At 45.4% G+C, this 22,327-nt stretch overlaps 1 protein-coding gene across 3 annotated transcripts in view; it reads right to left on the bottom strand.

Moving 5' to 3' along the window:
• Positions 1-22,327, bottom strand: part of Phf20 (PHD finger protein 20) — a 103,708-nt gene that overhangs the window by 8,784 nt on the left and 72,597 nt on the right. For all 3 annotated transcript variants that reach the window (XM_052184094.1, XM_052184095.1, XM_052184096.1), the window contains 6 exons: positions 13,623-13,901; positions 8,790-8,888; positions 7,713-7,877; positions 7,016-7,194; positions 3,595-3,694; positions 1,636-1,831 (listed from right to left, as the gene is read on the bottom strand). In XM_052184094.1, the coding sequence (XP_052040054.1) occupies positions 1,636-1,831; positions 3,595-3,694; positions 7,016-7,194; positions 7,713-7,877; positions 8,790-8,888; positions 13,623-13,901 (1,018 nt within the window). The remainder of the gene's footprint in view (positions 1-1,635; positions 1,832-3,594; positions 3,695-7,015; positions 7,195-7,712; positions 7,878-8,789; positions 8,889-13,622; positions 13,902-22,327) is intronic.

Raw genomic sequence — 22,327 nt, 5'->3', positions numbered from 1 at the left:
CATGGGTTTAACCCACATGGCAGCTCACAACTGTCTGTAATTCTAGTTCCCAGGATCCAGCACCTTCTCACAGATATAGATGCAGGTAAAAGCACCGATGCACATAAACTAAAAATAAATAAATCATTTTTTTAAAAGTATGTGTGTGCATGCACATGCATTCAGATGATCCCAGAGACCATCCATTGCATCTCTTAGAGCTGGGATTACAGATGGTTGTTAAGTTGGCCAATGTTGGTACTGGAAACTGAACACAGACCCTCTGGAAGAGCAGCAAGAGCTCTTCACTGCTGAGCTACCAGCAGTCCCCCTGGCAGCAGACTTAAGCTTCTTTGCCTATTAATCATGGGTGTTTAGGATGAAAGAATAAACAAAATGTGATATGCAAATACTACACATTTTGTTCTAAAAAGGAAGGACATTCTAATACAACACAGATGAACCTTGAAGGTATTATGCCAAGTGAAATAAACTGTAGGTAAATACTCCATGGCTTCCCTGAGGCATCCAGAAGCTGAAGTCACAGGGACAGAAAACAGAATGATGTTGCTGGGCTGAGAGGCTGGGGGACCTGGAGATTACTCAGTGCATGGAGAAATCAGTCTTGTGGGATGAAAAGAATTCTGGAGACTAGCTGCATGCCTGGGTAATGACTTTCACAATACAGAAATGTACAGAAAAACACTAAGATAGAAAACAGTCATGGCATGCAATCCTGTAATCCCAACTATGCTGGAGGCCAAAGCAAGAACATTGCTTGAGCTCAGGAATTTAAGACCAGACTGGTCAAATTAAGAGTTGGGTGCTTCATGTCTTTAATCCCAGTACTCAGAAGGCAAAAGGCAGGACCACCATGAGTTCAAGGCCAGCCTGGCCTACATATCTAGTTCCAGGACAGCCAATACTAAATAAAGATATCCTATTGTAAAAGAAAAAAATAAATTGAAAGGTTCAGATGGTAAATTTGGTATCTGGCATTATGTATATTTTATCACAATTTAAAAAGCCCTCACTATAAATATAAAAAAGACTCAATGTAAAACAACTGTATATGCGAAGATAATACAGAGCAACCTGGTAAGCGTGTACATTACACCACAGTGGCCAGCATCTATAATTCCATCTCTCAAGGGAAGGCTAAGACATGGTAGAAGGACAGAGCCACCTGCTGCAAACTGTCCTGACCTCTGAACATGTACCATTTGTGTGTGCACACATACATACCTGCACTACATGGGGAAAACAAAAGAAACCAAATGCATATATCATGTCCTGGTTTACAGTGTTAGTTGTATGAGTAATTGCACTTATCAAATTCAATAAGGTTTTTAAAAGAAGTGAACTTTATTACATGCAAAGAATTCCTCAATAAAGTTCATTGCTTTAGAAAGAAATGTTTATTACATAACTGACTTTTGGGGGAGCTGGGTGTGGTGAGGGTACTGAGATTCAAACTCAGCGCCACACATGCTAGGCAATCACTCGACCCCTAAGCCACACGCTCAGAATAGCAGCAGATATTTTGGTTCAGGTCTCAAACTTATCACTCTTTATGGCATTCCACTTTCTCCCCAGACCTGACTGAATTGAGAGCCAAAGCTGATCCCTGCCCAAGGCTGCAAGCGCTGCACTTACTGCAGGATGCTCATTTTGAGCTGCAGGCCGTGTAGCACCTCGATCACTCTCTGAACGTCCCCGAGCAGCTGGTGGGTGGCCACAATCTTCTTGGCATTCTGATGGGAATAGTTCTGTTCCAGAAATGCCAGTCCATGCATATGTCCCCGGCTCAGCCACTCCTTGTCATACCAGTACTTGAAGCCCGGCCTCTGACCTAAAGTGACGACATTACAATAGTCAAACATGTTGGAGGGAAACCCAGGCTGTCCCCTCAGCGGTCCTACTGCCCTGAGTTTCCAGAACTGTGTTCTGATTGCTGCACTCATTTTTTTTTTTTTTTTTTTTTTGCTGCACTCATTTTGATCACATTTCCGTGACCTCTACTAGGTATTGGAGACAAGGTAGGACTAAGGCATGGTCGCTTCCACCATCCATAGGAATGAGACGTAGTCTTCCTCCTTTCAACTATCTCCGCCTCCCTTCTCTAGACAGGGTCTCATGTGGCTCAGACAACCCTCAAACTAACCAGCTTAGACTGGCTCTAAACCCATTCCTCCTGCTTCTGCTTGGAGAGTTCTGGGATACAGATGTTCATCACCATGGCCAGCTGAATTACCTCTTCAGATTTAAGTCATTTCCTTCCCTCCTCTATTCATAACCTTCCACAGCTTTTGACTGTTCACAGAAGGAAACCTCACAACCCTATTTATTAAGGCGAATAGAATGCTTCTCTTTCCTCTCCTCACTCCACCCTTATCATGGCTTATCTGAGTTTTAGAAGCACGCACGCACACGCACATACACTCTCTTTCTCTCTTTCGTGGCCTGACCTCTTTCTTCCAGTGCTCCTATCTGAAGTGGCATTCCATCCCCCTAGGCCTCTCAGGACAGGTGCTCCCCATCTCCTCAGGCAGGGCTTTTGGCCTCCAGCCAGCACCAAAGCCATTTCAGAGTCCCTGGTTCCCCTCACTGCTTTCCCTCCTATCTTCACTTGTAGACCTGTCTTGTGTTTATTTAACTTGTTATTTTTTCTATCCCCAGTCTCATTAAAAGCCAGAGAAAAAGAAACCATCTTATTGATGGTTGCAGTCCCTAGCAACGTGTCTCCAATGTGACTCAGAGTGAACAGAAGGCTCCAGGCCCCTTTCCAACCAGACTACCTGGCCCTAACTAGAGAGATGACAGGGCCCCTTCCCTTCTTTGGACCCCTGCTTCCCATCTGTTACATAACAGATGACCTGGATGGCTCCCAGGCGCTGTTCATCATAAACCTCCTTAGAAAGGACAGAAAACTAAGCTCAGGGACTCGGCAGCACTTCCCGTTCCAAAAGCTCAGGAGGCAGCACCTTCCAATCTGACTCCTTCACTCTTCAGTCACTACAAAACCTGGCATGGTGGAAGCGACAGCCCAGAGCCACAGACAACCCGTTAACCATGGAACCAATGGCCCTGCTCCAGAGCACACCGAGACACTGCTTAGAGCATAGGAGCATGCACGGCTCTTCCCCACCAGGGGCAGTGACAATGGAGGGCAGATGTGCCCTCTCACATCCCCGAAATGCCACCAATAGAGCCGCACGCCCATCCTCAGAGCTCTCAGGAAGAAAGTGTCTCACTGCCGAATCTGGCTGAACCAAAGATCAGCAAGGCCCCGAGTAAGAACAACAGGATAATTCCCAGAGCGCTCAACACTGGATCTGTCTCATCAGACTGAAGGACCTCTGTGCTACGTGTTAACAAGAGCATGTGTGTTCCCCGAGACATTTCAGGACCAGGCCTTCTGCTAGGTAAGCATCTTCAGACACATCCCTACACCTCCGTTCAGGTCTGGCCACCAGGTGGGCTTGCAACAAAGGTGAGCAGAGTCCCCTAGCCATTAGCAAAGATTCATCGAGAGCACAGACATGGTGTCTTGGCAGTTGCTGTGCTAAGGAAGAGGTCCCATGATGCTCACACCCCAGCTCCAGCAATCTCTACCTGGAGGGTCTTGGCAAACATAGCAGGTGTATTTCTCCGGCACATTTTCTTCCAGTAATCCCATGCAGACCCCGTGCTGCCAACAGTGACACTCTTCACACTGAGAATTAAAGAAGCAACAGAAGTCAGAACGCAGGAGTCACCTGAAGCACCGCCCACAGGGCTGAGAGGAAATGGGGGAGCGCTCCCCTCTGACTGCTACCCAACAAAGCTGTAGCTACACGATGACTGACACAGCTAGTCCACACTGACCACAAGGAGGTTTACTCATAGTGAACAAATTAAGTCAAAGAGTCCTTAGTTCTTTAGACCCAGGTGCCATTTCAGAAGTGCCCATATGAGGCGATCATCTCTGGTACAGCCTACGGCACACAAAGACTTTAGATTGTAAGGTGTAGTGGAATATGCCTGTAATCCCAGCACTTGAAGTAGAGACACAAAGATAAGCTTAGCCAGACTCAGTTACACAGCGAGACCAAAGCCAGCCTGGGATACTTTAGAACCTGTATCGAAAACAAAACACAAAGCAAAAATGTAGATCAATTGAATAGCACTGACTTCAGACTGACTGATACCACTCCCGCCTCTCTGCTTCTACTTCCTGTTAACTTCAGGGTGTGAGTGAATCCGCTTCATACTCTCAGAATATATTACTGTTCTACTTTGCAGTTTCAAATCTCAACCCTAGGCCTCAGTTTCCCCAAGAACAGATGGGCTACTGTTCCTGCCCACACTATGGGCTGTCTGTTAGGTATCTAGGGTCACACGCACATCCTCCCACAATGAACTTAGCACAATGCTTTCTATTAAGTTTCTTTATTATTAACAGACAATCTAAGTCCCTTTGGCTTCCTAGAGCCATCATGTGCTAGCTCTTTGCATTTACTCTTAAAACTTGCTGAAGGTTGCACAGGTGGCCAACGGCACATGAAACAACATGAACTTAGCCAAGTGCAAAGATTCCTGCAAAGCCTTCCCTGGTATTGGGAGTGCTGCCAGAGGCCAGGAAGCAGAAAGGGAATCATTACTCTAAAAGCATCAACTTTACTTGGGGTTATAAAATATTGTGTGTACAGAGCCATATTGGGGCAGTCATGCATATGGTTTGAGTTTGAAGTTGGTCAAGGACAATTCGGGCAGGAAACTGCCTTTAGGACATAATAGGGAAGTAGGGTAAAGCAGGAATTTTTATCCTAGGGTGGAGAAGCTCAGTGAAGGTTAAGTTCATTGTTCCTCCAGGTCTAGGAATTCCTGAATTAAGCAGGTAACCCACCCAGCTGCCAGAGCAGTCAAGACAAGGACCTCCAAGGGGAAGCTAGACAACTTCCACTGGAACTCAGCCGGGGGTCTGGGGGGAAGGGTTTGCCCAAACTGTTAAAAAGTCCGACCGCCATTAAAGTTCCGGCCTTGATCAGTGAAATATTGTCTTGGCCCTCCTTCTTTTCACCCCTTCCCCATCCATCCCGCAGCTTCTGTTCCAGCAACCCAGCAACCCAGTTCGTAATAGCTACAGGCAGCTATGGAATACAACAATTGTGGCCTCAACAAATAAGGAAGTTGGTTGATAGCTCTAAAGTAAGCAGAATTCTAAGATTAGTAGTCAGAAAATATATGCAAAGAAGAAAGATGAAAAGGAGGGGGCTGACCTGCCAGGGATTTTTAAATATTACAAAAACATAATGTCATAGAATTGTTGTATTCTTATGTCTCTGCTTCACAGAAAAGAGAGAAAATCCAGAAAGAGACCAAATGTACAGAGAAAGGCAGTAAATCAAGCCACACTTCAAAAGGGGAGCACAACCTGTAATCCCAGCACTCTGGGAGGCAGAGGCAGGCGGATTTCTGAGTTCGAGGCCAGCCTGGTCTACAGAGTGAGTTCCAGGACAGCCAGGGCTATACAGAGAAACCCTGTCTCGAAAAAACCAAAAATCCAAAAATCCACCCCCCCCCCAAAAAAAACAAAAACAAAAACAAAAGGGGAGCACACTGTCAGTACACTGGGAAGCCACAGCTCTCAGGCCACACCAAAACAAAGCTGCAGGAGGATAAATCACACGTACGGGCTTAAAAAACAAAATCACAGCCGGGCGGTGGTGGCGCATACCTGTAGTCCCAGCACTCTGGGAGGCAGAGGCAGGCGGATTTCTGAGTTCGAGGCCAGCCTGGTCTACAGAGTGAGTTCCAGGACAGCCAGGGCTACACAGAGAAACCCTGTCTCGACAAAAAACAAATCCAAAAAAAAAAAAAAAAAAAAAAACCTCTCAAGTCCTAGAAGAAACCACAATTGTCTTCACCTCAGAAGCAGAGACAGCATGGTAGCACGTATCTATAATCTCAGCATTTAGGAAACAAAACAGAAAATACAGCACGTTTGAGACAAACGGAGCCAAATGAGACTAGTTATTTCATTAGCCTGACTCTCTATCACCTGTGAAGAGTCTCTCACTAAGGGACCGTCTAGATCAGGTGAGGTTCTGGGTCTGTTTATTCAGGATTACTGTAGAAAGGTGAGTAGGGGTATGGGACCGCAACATTGCCATTTCCCTGCCATTTCCTAGGCAGGGGGTGCTAAACTTGCCAGAGTAGAGAAGGTAAGCCAAGCACAGCATGCGAGCAAGGATGCATGGATTAGTCCCACTCTTCTTCCTGACACTGAGGTAATATGAGGAGCTGGCTTCATGCTCCTGCTACCGTGCTGTTCTGTGTCCTATGCACCCATCTAGAATGGTGGGCCACAGTAACTTCTCCCTTGAGTTTCTTTTGTAAGGATATTTTATCATAACAGAAAAGTAACTAAGACAGAGAATCTGCACCTCCCGCAAACCATCAACAAAAGGACCAAAAGGCATAAAAGCAACTATGCACAAGAAATCAAATCAACTTCAATGATGTCACATATATAGAACCAGGAAAGCAAAGAGCATAAAAAGCCTGTTCTTCCTAATAGAGCCTATGCAAAGACGCATGGTGGCTGCCGATCCTTTCCCTGGGAACACTGCTGCCAGCACACACACATGCATGCATGTACACACACACACAGACACACACACACACACATGCCAAGTAACAGAGATGGACAATGATAAAGCCTGACTCCATTCTTCCTTCAGGCTACCAGGGAAATGCATCGCAAGGAGAAGATGAGCCCATAAAGATGACTGAATTGCCTCTCCACAGTTCATGTTGTCCAACTCCTCCCTGTGAGACCACAGGTTAGGCCTTCCCCTTTGGCCTCAATGATTTCTCATTCTATTCATGGGTATTTACAGCAGCCTAGAATTCCCAAGAACAAGCTCAGTCTAACGTTGTGAGTTCTGCACACACAGGGCTGCTCACATGGCTCACTCGCTGCTGACCTCACACTAGGAGAGTCCTAGGACCAGTCTGGCTTCCTCTAACCTGTGTTCTGGAAACTACTTGCCTGAATCATGAAGTCATTTTCCTCCTGCACTTCACAGATGCAGCGGACCACCTCAAAATCATAGCGGTCATCGCCTTCAAGCTCCTCATCTGGGTTGGTGGTCACATCAACATCTTGACCATATTCCTCGTCACTCCAAAGAAAGCTCTCAGAAGAGGACTCACTCAAATTATCCTCCTCTGGAAGGAAAGGGAAGCCAACAGTCAGTGTTCTAAACTCACAGATAACTGTGTACCTCACACTATTTCCACCTGACTCCTCCAAGGATTCCACAGGCCTGCAAATAGGACTCGGTTTTCAGTTCTATTCTTATTAGAATAGCTCAAATGATGCCTGCTGCCTGACCAGGGCTAACTAATGTCCCCATTTCACAGAAGAAACACAAAGGGGATCCCAGTATCACTGAGTTCATTGTCAGAAGAGTGACTTCTTGTGACCCACATATAACACCGCCCAAAGGATTCTAAAATGCGTTCTAGTTATGCCCAGCCACCAGGACCTACCTGGCTTATAGCTATTTCTGTACATAGCCACCTTTAGATTTCTGCACACAGTAGGGAGAAAGAGAGCCAACTGCAGGGATAAGGCTAGACCTTCTCACTGACTACTTGCAATCACTGAGTACTTATTCTACACCACACCCATGTCATACAGCACATACTTTCTAACAGCCCGCCATGTAAGAATGAGCTCTTACCACATGCTTTCAATTTCCCTTTGTGGTTTCCATTATCCAAACCATGGAGCTGCGGGCTCATATGGACCCCAGGTTTGTGTGAGGACCCACACCTGGTGACAGCAAATGTTTTGGGTGGAGAAGGTTCCTGGGAAGTATCACTGATGTCCTCACTGCAGGGACATTCTACAAGAATAGCATCAGACACAAATGAGCAACTGAAGCAGCATCAGGCCCCAGAGGCAACCCCATCCAGTAACAGCCTTGGAGATTTGACAAAGGTCGAAGGCCTAGGTGCAGCACACCATGGAAAGGGGGAATGGCAGTCACCTTTGAGAACACTTCCTCCCCACCCCTGCCCCTTTCCTTTTATGATAAAATGGATTTCATAAGTCAGAGGCACGTGGATAATAAAACATGTCTTCTATTTAGCTCCCAAGGTTACAGCAGAGATTTTCTTAAAAGTGTTGTTTTCAACACTTTTTAACAACTAGAGGTATTCTTGAGAATTGACTATGTAACAGTTATGCAAGTAAACCTCAAGGATCACGCATGAATGTAAAGTCGGCGTTAGGACACTTAAGCTCAAGGGCTGAAGGGCTGAGAGCAGTCTGAGATAGTAAGAAAGACCACGTCTCAAAAACATAGGAGGGGAAAGGGACTTAAGCAACACACTATTCCTGTGCATATGTGTATCTTTCCCTGAGACAGGACACACTGGCCAGTGCTACAAGTGGGAGGCATCTACAGCGGCCAGTCAAACATTCTGAGGCTTGGCTGGAGGGCCAGGAAGATGGCTCAGTGGGAAAATATACTTGCCAAACAAGTCTAGTGACTTAAGTTAAATCTCTGAAGCCCACAGTGGGAGGAGCACTCGTCCTTACACCTCCACGCATGCTCTCTGCATGTGGATACCTTCAGTCACACACATCAGAACGTAAGTGCAATAACAGTAAATAAACTCAATCTCTGTAAGAGCTGGTTGCATGTTCAACCTCAACCCACATCCTCTTCAGGACCCATGCTAGGCTGAGCCCACAGGCCCTAAGAAAGGCCCCCTGCTCTTTCCTAAGTGGGGAAGCCCTCCATGGAAAATACCAGGCTTGGTTTTCTTTTTCTTCTTCTTTTTTTTCTTTGGTTTCACTCTCACAAGTTCTTTGAATTTCTTCTCTTTATTCTTCTCCTTCTCTTTTGCAGCTAGAATTAAGCACATGTTCAAGAGTTGTTATTTAGTATTTTGTCTTCAATTGTAGGATCTTATTCCTTTCTTAGTTATCTTAGCATGCCTAGGCAAAAAACCAACACACAATCCTGGACCTGCCCCTGCCCAGGAGAGCCCCTTCCTGCCTCTGGGGGATACAGCGTGGGCTGCCAGCACACCATCCCACCACCACAGGCCTTTTGGAAACTAGGAAGGGGCTGGGTGAAGTGTGCAGCGCTCATTCGCCGCATGTCCACAGCTGTCATAGTGAGCAGTGACAACAGTGACTTATTTGATCCTTTAAAGGCAAGTTTGCCAATACTACTAAAAAAGCAGAGGCAGGCAGATCTCTGCGAGTTCAAAGCTAGCCTGGTCAACATAGCAAATTCCGGGACAGCCAGAGTTATCTAGTGAAACTATCTCTCAAATACATAGGTTAAAATTTTAAACAAACAAACAAACAAATTTCAAAGGCCAGCAAGACTACCTTGTCAGAAAAAAAGTGTGTGCATGTGTACGTACACACACACACACACACACACGCGTGCATACATATATATGTATACATGTTACAATGACCTATGCCCATATATTGTGTCAGTTTTTCTTTTTTTTAGATTTATTTATATAAGTACACTGTAGCTGTCTTCAGACACACCAGAAGAGGGCATCGGATCCCAATTACAGATGGTTGTGAGCCACCATGTGGTTGCTAGGAATTGAACTCAGGACTTCTGGAAGAGCAGTCAGTGCTCTGAACCTTTGAGCCATCTCTCCAGCCTGCCCCTGTATTTTCAATTTTTTTTTTTTTTTGTTTGTTTTTTTGGTTTGGTTTTTTCGAGACAGGGTTTCTCTGTATAGCCCTGGCTGTCCTGGAACTCACTCTGTAGACCAGGCTGGCCTCGATCTCAGAAATCCGCCTGCCTCTGCCTCCCAGAGTGCTGGGATTACAGGCGTACGCCACCACCACTCGGCTTCTAAGTCTTTATTATTAAACCACAAGCAGGATCCCTACTGCAATCTATCTTCTAGAAGTCTTGGGACATGAGCTCTGTAACACTGGTCCCAACCCCCATCTTCTTTCCAGTAGTGCAGCACAGATTTCTCCCTTCAATTTATCCTTTCTGCATAAATGGACACGGTGCCACCAGAGTCTCTTCCACTACTGGGCACTATCCAGCAGGCGGTCCAAGCTGTGGTGCTTAGCCATGGACATCATAGGACAGCTATGAATGCGGTCCAACAGATCTGTAGACAGCAGAGACATGATACAGAGTGACAGTTGGACACCCTTGAATTCAGGTGTCTACCACGCTCACCCTGGACTAAGAAGTGACACTTGTGTTACACTGACATACCTGAACTACATGCTACCTCTCAGCCCCTCATCCCTGACACTGACATGTTCTGGCAGTGCTGAGGACTGGACACATGGCTTTATGTGTGTTCAGCATGTACTCTGCCACTGAGTTATTTCCCCAACCCTTAATTTTTTTCTCCTTCTTTGTGTAGACTTGGCTGCCCTGGAACTCACTCTGTACACCAGACTGGTCTTCAACTCAGAGATCCACCTGTCCTCTGCCTCCTGAGAGTTGGCACTATGGGCACCACCCTGCCTGGATTCCCATGTGCAGTGTGATGGTATCTAAACAAGGAATTTCTGAGAAGTATCTGAAATCATGAGGGCAGTAACTTCCTGATGGTATTAGTGTCCTTCTAGGGAGCCAGAGATGCATGTGAGGATGCAGGGAGGAGACCCTTCACTAGAAGAACCACACTAGGGACACCTTAACCAAAAATTCCTGGCATCTAGAATTGTGGGAGAGAAATGCTGGCACACATGTGGAAGTGCTCCCTTCTCTCCCACTGCACCAGTCTCCAGGACTGAAATCCTGCCTTATCACCAGCCTCCTATGCTCCCGTGCACAGGTTTAACCTAGAAAGAGTATCATGGATGGGAGGAGAAGCTACTGTGCTTACTACCTATTGCCAGTCTCGACTGCACCACTTTCCTACCCTGGGAATACCAGGACTTTAGACTAAACTAACCTTTGGGCATTGTGGGTGTTATTTTCTGTAGCCATTAGTATTGTTCACGGTGGTAAAGTCAGTGTGCAGGCAGGGACAAACCTGGCAGTTCTCCCCTCCCTCCCCCGAGACAGGGTTTCTCTGTATAACCCTGGTTGTCCTGGAACTCACTCTGTAGACCAGACTGGCCTCAAACTCAGAAATCTGCCTCAGCCTCCTGAGTGCTGGCATTAAAGGTGTGTGCTACCACTACCTAGGTCTTCTCTCTTCCTTTAAAGAGCATTAGTACCAGTGTTTGGCCAGAGACAAGAAGACACACTTTGGATCCCAGCAGAGATGGGCAGCTCTCTGTAAATTCAAGATCAACATGGTCTACAGAGGAAGGTCCAGGCTGGTCAGCATGGCATAGTGAGAACTTGTCTCCAAAAAGGGCAGTATTTTTGATGCTATATGTATCAAGATCAAGCACCTCTCAACCAAGAGAAATAAAGCAGCCTTTGACTCAGTACCAGAGTGCCACAACCACAAGCACTTCCCAGCACAGGACTTTGACCTTGGTCTCCTTCTCAGTGCAGGGCAAAAATCCTTGCAAAGTGAACAGGCTGACTTAGTTAAGCCTGGAGCAATTCTGAGTCCAGTGTTCTGGTCCTCTGCTCAATAAGCAACATTCCCTGTGGTGATCATTGTTTTATAAGAGCAGGTCCTCAGTCTACAATCTGGTTTATACAAGTCCTCTCTGAAAACTAGCCACCCCTGCTGGGGCTCAAGCAGGACCGAGGTAAATAAAGGCAGTAGGATGGTCAGCGTCCCCCACTGTAGTTCACACGGCTCCTTTCTGCCTAGTGGTCCCCATACCTGGTCTTCCTTGTGCTGCTCATTCTAACTCAGCTGTTAGTCTCACCAAGTACAAAACCAGTTGAAGGGAAATAGGCCCACACAGGCCCATAAACTGAATACCATTAGCCACTCGCTCATAGCTACTGGGCACCTAAAATGCTAAGCAAGTTTGTACTGACTTGTGATTAGTACACAGAAAACACATCATGGTTTTTAAAGATTGACTTCTAAGAAAAGTGTATAAAATAGAGAAGTCATGATTTTTATATTGAACACACACACACTAAATAGTTAAGTTTATATGTCAACTACTCAGGGTATGTTCTCAGAAGCTCATGCTTAGGTGACTTTATTGTCCAGTTATCACAGACTGTGCTTGCACAAACTACGAAGGCTGCAATATCACGAGATAGCATAATTTTATAACACTATGGTTGTATACATGGTTTGTCATTGACCAAATTTGCCACAAGGTGCTACAAGAACATTTTGGATATACTAAACATAAATATACTATTAAGAGCACTATTTATTTCCTCATTTTTAAAACTGTGGCTACTAAAAAATAGTGCACCACACACGCTTCAGAGTCTTGGTAAGTACACAGTATGCATGACCAAAGGTAGTCCTGACACACTGAGTCTTCCTGACACAACTAAAGACTGCCTTCTCATGTGCCAGAGATCTTAGATCCCTGGTCAGGCTCCACTGTCCCACAAATCGTTATCTTAAACTCCCCGGAGACACTAGCAGGTGCTTCCCCCCTACATTCCAAACTGCACTGCCTATAGGAAATGTGTGATATATGGATATGTCCATACTGTGCAGGTGAACTCTCACTTGCACGTGTGTATGGAAACCAGACACTGATGGTGAGTGCCTTCATTCACACTCCCCCTTACATTTTAGGAGGAGGAAACCATTTTGGCTAGTCTAGTATAGTTGGACCCACTGAGCCTCTGAGATCCTTATCTCCTCCTCCCTACATCTGGGGTTATGGCCCCAGAATCTTTGTGCCTAGCTTTTTAACATGGGGGCTAGGGATCTAAACTCCAGCTCTCATTTGCACACTAAGCCATCCTGCTAGCTCAATACATATACACTTTAGTACAAAATATCTAACTAACCAAAACAAACTAAACCTATGTGGCGATACTACAATCTCAGATGCAAATAACCTTAGAAGAGTGTAGAGTTTATTGGAAATTTGACAGCTATAGCACTATGCTCCTGTAATCCCAGCACTGTGGAGGTAGAGATGGAAGGATCTGGAGTTCAAGATCATTCTCAATACTTATGCTGACCTGAAATAAATGATACTGTCTCAAAAATAAAGGTATTAATCATTCTGAAATACCCTTGGAAACCTAATTCTCAACTTCTTTAAGCAAGCTCAAAAAAATAAAATAAAATAAAAAGGAAGGGTGTCTCTCTGCTAGGACAGAAAGGGAGACTTTGTGGTGGCTGTGCGGATGTGTTCCGTGGTTTCTGCACAAAGCAGCCTGAGGTGCAGTGAAGGGGTGGAGGGCTCACACCTGCACCCAGGGACAGACAGAATTAAGTAGGCTTTTTAGTGAGCGTTCAGGAACAGGACATGGGTCTAAGAGGCACCCATCTGTTCTGGGACAACTTCTGTTGATTTCAGAGCTCCTACTCATTCCAGGAATGCCACAGCCTCCAGCAGCAACCCTTTCAATGTCACATGAACATAGAGAGGGGCAGAGCTTGCTTCCTCCCGGAGGGCTTCAGTTCTACAGTGTCACTACCAAGAGCCACTTCCTCACTGGACCGTCAACCTACTGCAGCTTTCCATCTAAGAAATGTCAGGGCACTCCTAGGACAGTCCACAGAACCAAGATACTTACTTGGGGAGCTGGCAGAGAGCCGCTTCCTAGTCAGGCTCTCCTGGCTGGCCTTGTCAGACACTGCAGAGCCCCGAGTTTGTACATGTGTCTTCCCTGGGACGTCCTCTGGCTCTGGCGATTTCTCCATCCCATGGAAATACTTCATATGATAGTGCAGCAATTTAGCCTTGCGGAAAAATTTCAAACAGTCCACAACCTTGCATCGAAACTTGTGGTCTAGGTCCACAGCTGGCACATTCAATGTCACCAAGTCATCTGTTTTCTTCAAAGTACTTGGAACTGTAAACAAACAACCACACACAAGCGTGAGGAGCTCTGGGTCTGCGATAGCTATTGTGGACCATGTGTCAGCACACAACTAGGGAGAGTGGCAGAGTGGCAGACATCAAGACACACTGCCCCAGACATCAAGACACGATGTTACTTCCCAAAGCACTGTCTGGGTGTCAAACCCAACTTCTAGGAAACAACCTTGATTCTGTGTTAGAAAGGAGAGAGACACACTGATCTGTAACAGCCTAATATCCTCAGGGTTTTGCTGACCTTGGGGCAGAAAACAAGATGACAAGCTGGCCCTTGTGGCCAGTAAGCTAGACCAGACTCAAGATTCACCACCAGTCTTTACCAGCCTGTGTGGACAAAGCCAGAGATCTCCTCATGAAACCTAGGGGCCTCCACAACAGCATTTATACAGAGCTTTGTGTTTACTAAGCTTTGAAAGGTTACATGTGCCAATTGAAAAAAAAAAAAAAGTTAAAGACTGCAAACAAACACACAGCCTCCCATGTCGAGTAAGCAGAGGCCACAGACTATAATTAATGGCCCATGATGGAGCCAAGCACCACAATGCCTCAGAACTCAGCTCAGTAGCTTCGTGTCAAGAGGAGGCTCCTGTTATTAGAGAATTCAGGAGGCAGAACCAAAAGGGTCTCAAGTTCTAGGCCAGACTGAGCTACACTTGCAGAAAACCCAGTGCAATTCCCAGCAGCCACATGGTGGATCACAACCCAGTTGCTCCAATCTCAGGCGATCTGACGTCCTCTTCTGGACTCTTTAGATACTGCATTCATGTGATGCACAGATAAATATGCTGGGAAAATACCCAAACAGATAAAAATATACAGATAAATATTTTCTTCAATTTTCTTCAAAGAAGGAAAGAGAAAAAATACTGTTCGTTAAAGGTCTCCATTCACAGTTCCCTCAACCCAGTAAGAGGAATTATCTTTTACCCTCCAACACTAGTGCTAGGATGGAAAGGCGGGAGAATTAGAAATTCAGTTAGCCTCAGCAACAGCTGGAGATCAAGGTCAGTCTGGGATTCAGGAGGCGGTCTCAGAATAAAGGAAACGGCACCCTTGCACAAACACTAGCCGACGGACTTCAAAGCTGATGGTCTGTGTCAGACCCTGGATCCCCAACACTCCCTGGCCTCAGTTTGCATGAGTACAGAGCGAGGTAACAAAAGCACTGGCAGCACTGAGTTACAAGGACTGAATACATTACAAGTCGAGAGCCTTTAAAAGCTGCTGTGCATTTAAGGACACAATAAATACCAGCTAGTATCAATCTACAGGATTATTTTGTGTTACTGAGCAGCTTTTCTGGAATTAAGCAAAAGAAGAGGGAAGTGTGTCATTCCCCTCCCCCAGGCCACCCTGACTCCTCCCTAGAGTGAAGCCAATCGACTCTTTAGAGATACATCTAATCTGCAGAGGTCAATCTGGTTCTTTACTTTCTTGCCTATAAAAGTGACAAATGCCATCAATTCCAAAGAGTTGAGAGTTAAAGATAACTGTGCACAAAGTAGGAGATGAATATATATATATGGAAGACATACCAGGCATGAGCATAGTACAGGCAATACTTACACACACACACACTCACACACACACACACTCACACAGTTATCAACCAAATGGGAACTGTTTCTCCAATTAACTCTTTTTTTTTTGGTTTTTTGATACAGGGTTTCTCCGTATCCAAGACCAGGCTGGCCTTGAACTCAGAAATCTACCTGCCTCAGCCTCCCAAGTGCTGGGATTAAAGGCATGCGCCACCACTGCCCGGCTGCAATTAACTCTTGAGAGTCCAGGCTAGAAGACAGATGACTTTGTAAAGGCCTCAGTTTTATCTACATACTTCTAAAAATCGTGAAATCCAAAGTAAACCACAAAACTCCTAGTGTGTGGAAGCCCCAATCATCACCCCCATTTTAGGAGCTTTGTTAATTGGGACAATAAAAGGTTTTTGGGAGGAGTCAAGGAATTTTTATATAGTCCAAACTGTCCCAAAACTTGCTATATAGACCAGGTTGACCTCAAACACACCTGCTTCTGCCTTGTAAGTACAGATATTAAAGGCATGTGCCACCATTCCTGGCTTTAAAGTGTGTGTGTGTGTACACTCCAGGATTCATGTGTACCATGTTCATGCCCCAAAGAGGCCAGAAAAAGGGCTTGGATCCTCTGTAACTGGAGTTACATTTACAAATGGCTGTGGACCACCATGTTGATGCTAGGAATGGAATCCAGCACCTCTGCAGGAACAGGGAGTGCTCTTAACTGCTGAGCTATTTCTCCAGCCCCGTTTTCTCTTTTTAATATGGATTAGGATGGGGGATGGACCTCAGGAGTGAATGTTTACCTAGCATGCATGAAACCCTGGATTTGACTCAGGGGACCCTGCAAGTGTCCATGCAGGTAGTGACCAGAGAAGAGAAAATTCAGTTCAGACTGGCTTAGTCAACCTGGACCAGAATTTGGGTCTAACACCAGGTGGTATTGTCAGTTAAAACACAGTACAATTTGGGGAAAGGTTTCCAGGCAATAATCATTCCAATTCCAGGAGCACAATAAAGCTTAAGGTGTGACTACTTAGAATCTCTTTTGCAAGTACATGTGACCATGAAGATGGGTTCTTTAGAAATCTAGTATGGTCTCTGAAGGATAGCAAAGAGGTCAGCAGGCTATAAAATATATGACATCTCCCCTAAAGATGGCTTCTATTAAAAATTAAGGTCTAAGGAGGGAGCGTCTTGGATAAACATTCTGGGAGATTTAGGTGATATCTGCCTCCACAGATAACAAAAAGGTCACCAAATGCATCTCAACTTTTTGAGGAGAGTTTTCTAAAACTTGTCTTAGTTAGGGTTACTATTGCTGCTCTGAACACCATGACCAAAAAAGCACTTGGGGAGCAAAGGGTGCATTCAGCTTATGTTTCTATATAACTGTTCATCATCAAAGGAGGTCAGGAAAGGAGCTCACACAGGCAGGCCCTGAAAGCAGGAGCTGATGCTGAGGGCTTGCTCAGCCTTTCTTATAGAAGCCAGGAACCACCAACCTAGGCGTGGCACCACCCACCACAGGCTGAACTCTCTCCCCTCAATCACGAATCAAGAAAATGTTCAGGGGGTGGGGGTGGGGCAAGCCTTTAATCCCAGCACTGGGAAGGCAGAGGCAGGGGAAGCTCTGAGTTTGAGGCCAGCCTGGCCTACAGAACTAGTTCCAGAACAGCCAGAGCTACAGAGAGAGAAACCTTGTCTTGAAATACAAACAAACAAACAGTGAAGGGGGAACCCTGCAGGCTTTGTGAACAGCCCAATATCATGAAAGAGTGTTTCAATTGAGGTTCCCTCCTTTCATGTAACTCTAACTTGTGTCAAACTGATATAAGAGTAACCAGCACAAACTATATGGTAAATTGCAATTATCCCTACTAAACCCCACCTTATTATTTTAGCCTAAGAACTTAGTAACTTTTTTCTGCAATTTTGTTTATCTGAGATAAGTTCTTGCTATATAGGCTAGGCTATCTATAAATGCCATACTTCCTGCCTCCACCTTGCAAATGCTGGGATCACAGCCTGCACCAATATGCCCAGCAAGGATTTTGTAATTCTTACTGCACAAACCTATACATTTTTATGACTTTGGTGGTACTATTTTTAGACATGGTTTCTCTGTACTGTTTTGGGTGTCCTAAAAAACCCAATTTGTAGTCCAAGCTAGCCTCAAACTCAGGGGCCCACCTGGCTCTGCCCTCTGAGGATTAAAGGTGGGTGCCACCACCACCTGGCTAGATAGTCTTAGGTCTTTCCCAAGTCAATGAAAGAGTAGTCCAGTAGGTAAGAGAGGCTCTAGGCCAAGTTAACCAACCATAATACTCTTAATGGTTTCCAGAGCCAACTCAAGTCTACCTTTATAGAGTGACTACCAATGGCCTAATCATTTATCTCCTTATTTATAAATAGATTACAAGAGAAGTGTGTAGAAGTCTGACTCTACTAAACCAGGGCACATAGGCCCTGACAGTCTACCACTCCAGCAAACTTTTGAAAAGACAACGAGGTCAGCTAAGGAAAAAAGAAAACAGGAAAAACAAACAAACAAAACAAACAAGAAACAAAACAAACTGCCCCCAATCAAAATCCCTGATTCTTTTTTGTATTTGAGCAGAAGGGGGAATAACTTATTGCCGAGACAAGCAAGCCTGGCAGCTCGGTGCCTCTGAGGGATGGCAGTGCCAGGATCACACAGGCTCAGGTGGACAAGAAACCTCCCTAGGGAAAAGAAACTGCCATATGTCTCTAGGACAGAGCTCCCAGTCAGACAATCCAAAAGCTCTTTTTGATCAAGGATGGCGGCGTTAAGAAGATAGTGTGCATGCAGGAGTAAACTTGGATGATCCGAGATTACAAATCTTCAACTCCTGGTGTCCAAAAGAGTTGGGGTTCCCAGGAGGTTGGGCTTCCACTAAACCTAATGGTGTTCACCCCTTGTATAATTCCTCAAGTTTGAGCAGCACCTGAGTTATCTCTAATAAAGGTGATAGTACCTCCTGTTTGTGAGGCTTAAAGTCCTAGCAGAGAGTCTCTCTGTTGGTTTAACAACACAGGCCAGGTTCTGGGTGACTTCCCAGAGGCCAATGCACAGATGACCCAGAAGTGCAAGTAAAACACTGATGCTTTCAGCAGCTAAAGACTGAGGTCCACTTTGGAGTTTTCAGTTGGGAGCCCAGCCTGGACAATCCCTGGCTGAGTCAGCTATATGACAAGTACGAGAAAATAAGTATGTTCAAAGCCTTTGTGTTCAGAGTAATACTATTACACTGTAACAGAGAATGCAGAGCAGAATCTGTGGCCTTCTAATTTCCCTCAGACATGTAATAGAGAAATCAGGTCTATGTACAGACAAGCCCATCAAGAACCTGGGCTGTCTGAACTCCTTCCTATAGGCAGGGCACGCAGGGGTTTGGCTAGGTCTGTGTTTTCATCTGTGTCCTCTGGGGAGAGAGCCAGGGCTTCCTGACTATTGGCAGCAGTTGCCTCCTTTGGAGGCTGGTACTGCTGTAAATACATGGGCAATGTGTTAAATAAATACATACTATCTTGGACTTAATCTCGGCATCCGATCTCTTTATGGATGGTTGCTGGAATTTGAACTCAGGACCTTCAGAAGAGCAGTCAGTGCTCTTAACCACTGAGCCATCTCTCCAGCCAAGGTTGGCATTTTTTGTTTCATTTTGCTGCTATAGTATTAGGGGGTTATACCCCAAATTTCATGCATGACAGAACAACACCCCATCCCCAGCCCTTCAACTGTTTACTGCAAAAGTCTACTTTGAAGCCAGAGCAATGTTTCACCAGTTAAGAGCACTGGCAGCTTTGTTCCAGTCCAGTCTTCTCAGCACCCAGGTGGTCACTCACAACAGTCTGTAACTCCTATATTCCAGGAGTTTTGAAGCTCTTTGGCCTCTAAGGATACCAGGCATGAACATGGTACATACACAGATACAAACACATTTATGTACACACATAAAAAATAATAAAAATTCTAGACTTACTTTAATCTATTTTTGTATGCCCACTGCCAATATCTTAAAACCTCAGGTAGATGATACTCATGATACTCAGAATGGCCTAATTCTGGGCCCTTAGCACCTTGTTTCCAAAATCCTTACTGCACAATAAAGCCTCAGTTCTGGCTTCTAATGCCACTTGGCCCCAGTGACTAAGAATTCATGAGCTTCCCAGCTCACACCTTAGCTCATCCTATGCCCCTGTCTGCCTGCCATCCCGTCCTGGCTCAGCCCAGTCTTCCCTGCCATCCAGACTCAGCTCACACAGCACGTGGAGAAGGGAGGACCCAGACACCCCCTTCGGCAGGGATCACATGCCATCTTCTGCTGGCACAATGACTTCATGCTGTGCCTCACTGCTGGCGCTTAGCATCTGCTGCTGGATCCTGTTACCTACCACTTCTCCAACCAGATGAAAGACTCACTCCTCACTGTCTGGTGTTGCCTCAGCACCAAGATCTAACACAGCTGGGATCTTTGTTGGCAAAGAAAGCACATGGCCCTGTGCAGTCATACCTTTTGACATGTTCTGTGCGATAATGCCATAACAAAGTGTTTTACAGATCTATGAAAGAGTAACTTTCTCCACTCTGAAGGAATGAAAATCAATCCAAGAAAAACCAAACAGATCTCAACTCAAAATACCAGCCAAATGTTAAAATGGAAATGCCATATAGCTTTATTTATTTATTTATTTATTTATTTATATTTGGTTTTTTCGAGACAGGGTTTCTCTGTGTAGCCCTGGCTGTCCTGGAACTCACTCTGTAGACCAGGCTGGCCTCTAACCTAGAAATCCACCTGCCTCTGCCTCCCGGAGTACTGGGATTACAGGCGTGGGCCACCACCACCCGGCTATAATTTTATTTTTTAATTTAATTAATCTATTTATTTTTGGTTCCTTAAGAGAGAGATTCTCTGGGTTATCCTTGTGCTAGAACTCACTCCTAGACCAGGCTGGCTTCAAACTCAGAGATCTGCCTGCCTCAAGTGCTGAGGATTAAAGGAGTCATACCACCATGAGAGATGTAACTTTTTCTTTATGACATACAGACTGGCCATGAACTTGTGATGACAGGTGAGTACTATTATATCTGGTTTTTGTAGTCCTGCGGTTTAAAACCAGGATTCCTCCAAACTAAGAAAACACTCTATTAAGTAAGCTATATCCCAGGCCTGTATCATATAATTTTAAACAACCATGAAACAGAACAAATAGGGGATAGGTGCACACTTGCCTACTACATGTGAGGCTGTAGTTCCATCCCCAGGAAAGAATACAATGTAAGAGCTATACATAATGGCTTAAGTCTATAACCCCAGCACTTAGAGACTGAGGCAGGAGGTTTGCCATGAGTTTAAGGGCAACATGGACTACACAGGTTTATGTTATGTCTAACATAAACCAACTGTTATGGGTGGCAGGGGGTCCAGCTCAGTTGACAGCTGGCTGCTGCTTCACACAAAGCCTTCATTCAGTCCAGCTCCCAGCACCGCAGACACTGAGCTTTGTCGGACGACAATTCCAGCACACAGGAAGGAGACAGGAGGATAAGGAGATAAAGATATCTTCACTTATACAAATTCCAGGCCAATGTAGGATACAAGAGACCCAGTCTCAAAATTAATTAAAAATTATAAAGGGGCATTATGCTTCTTTTCCTGTCAACTTTAGAAGCATGCATATGCTTATATTAACAGATACAACAGTGAGCTGGGTGTGGCAGCACACTTGTAATCCCAGTACCCGGAGACCAAAGCAGGGCCACAGTGAGTTTCTGTCTGTCTGTCTGTCTGTCTGTCTGTCTGTCTCTCTCTCTCTCTCTCTCTCCCCGAAAAGCACAGGGGCAGCCAGAGAAGAACCCACTTGAGGAACTCTAGACAGCTTTTTCCATGTCTGCATCACTTCTGTTCTGTCAGCTGTCACTCCACCACACTTCTTCCCCACAGAAGGAATTACGAACTGCTAACCACTGTTGTTCAGACAGTATTTCATTCTGTGCCCCATACCAGCCTTGAACAAACTGTGTAGCCTAGGCTGACCTTGAACTCACTAGGTAGCCCAGGATAGCCTCAAACTCACTGTTACCCTCCAGCCTCCCAAGTGTGTAAGTCACCATGTTCCTCTTCTTTGTTCTACATTTACAACATTTTCATGGGCCTGAGATAATTTCAAGTGAGACTTACTTAAAAATGTACACAGGGGCAGGCTGGAGAGATGGCTCTGTGGTTAAGAGCACTGACTGCTCTTCCAGAGGTCCTGAGTGTGATTCCCAGCAACAACATGGTAGCTCACCACCATCTGTAATGGGGTCTGATGCCCTCTTCGGTGTGTCTGAAGACAGCTACAGTATACTCATATAAATAAAAAAATAATTTTTTTCACCGAGACAGGGTTTCTCTGTGTAGCCCTGGCTGTCCTGGAACTCACTCTGTAGACCAGGCTGGCCTTGAACTCAAAAATCCGCTTGCCTCTGCCTCTGCCTCCCAAGTGCTGGGATTAAAGGTGTGTGCCGCCACCGCCCCAGCAATAAATAAATATTAAAAAAAAAAAAAAGTACACAGGGCCGAGGGTGCTGACTCCGTGGTACACCCTTGCTTGGCGTGTACAAAGTCCCGGGTTCAATCTAGCACTATACAAGAAAAAGGCATAGCTGTGTGTATAGTTCAGTAACAGAGGGTGCAGTCAGTAAGAGTGATCTGTGGTTCAGTCCTTAGCATTAGAAAAATGATAATACACCTATACGAACACATGTACAGACAACTGTCTATGCTCAAGAAAAATACCTAGAGCTCCAAGGAGACGGCTTGGTTGGTAAAGGTGCTTGCTGTGCAGTCTGCCA

Source organism: Apodemus sylvaticus, chromosome 5 (assembly GCF_947179515.1).
Source record: "Apodemus sylvaticus chromosome 5, mApoSyl1.1, whole genome shotgun sequence".
In the NCBI taxonomy this organism is placed as follows: Eukaryota; Metazoa; Chordata; class Mammalia; order Rodentia; family Muridae; genus Apodemus; species Apodemus sylvaticus.
Note: the sequence above shows the minus strand (reverse complement) of the source record. Positions and strands in the feature narration are given on the sequence as shown.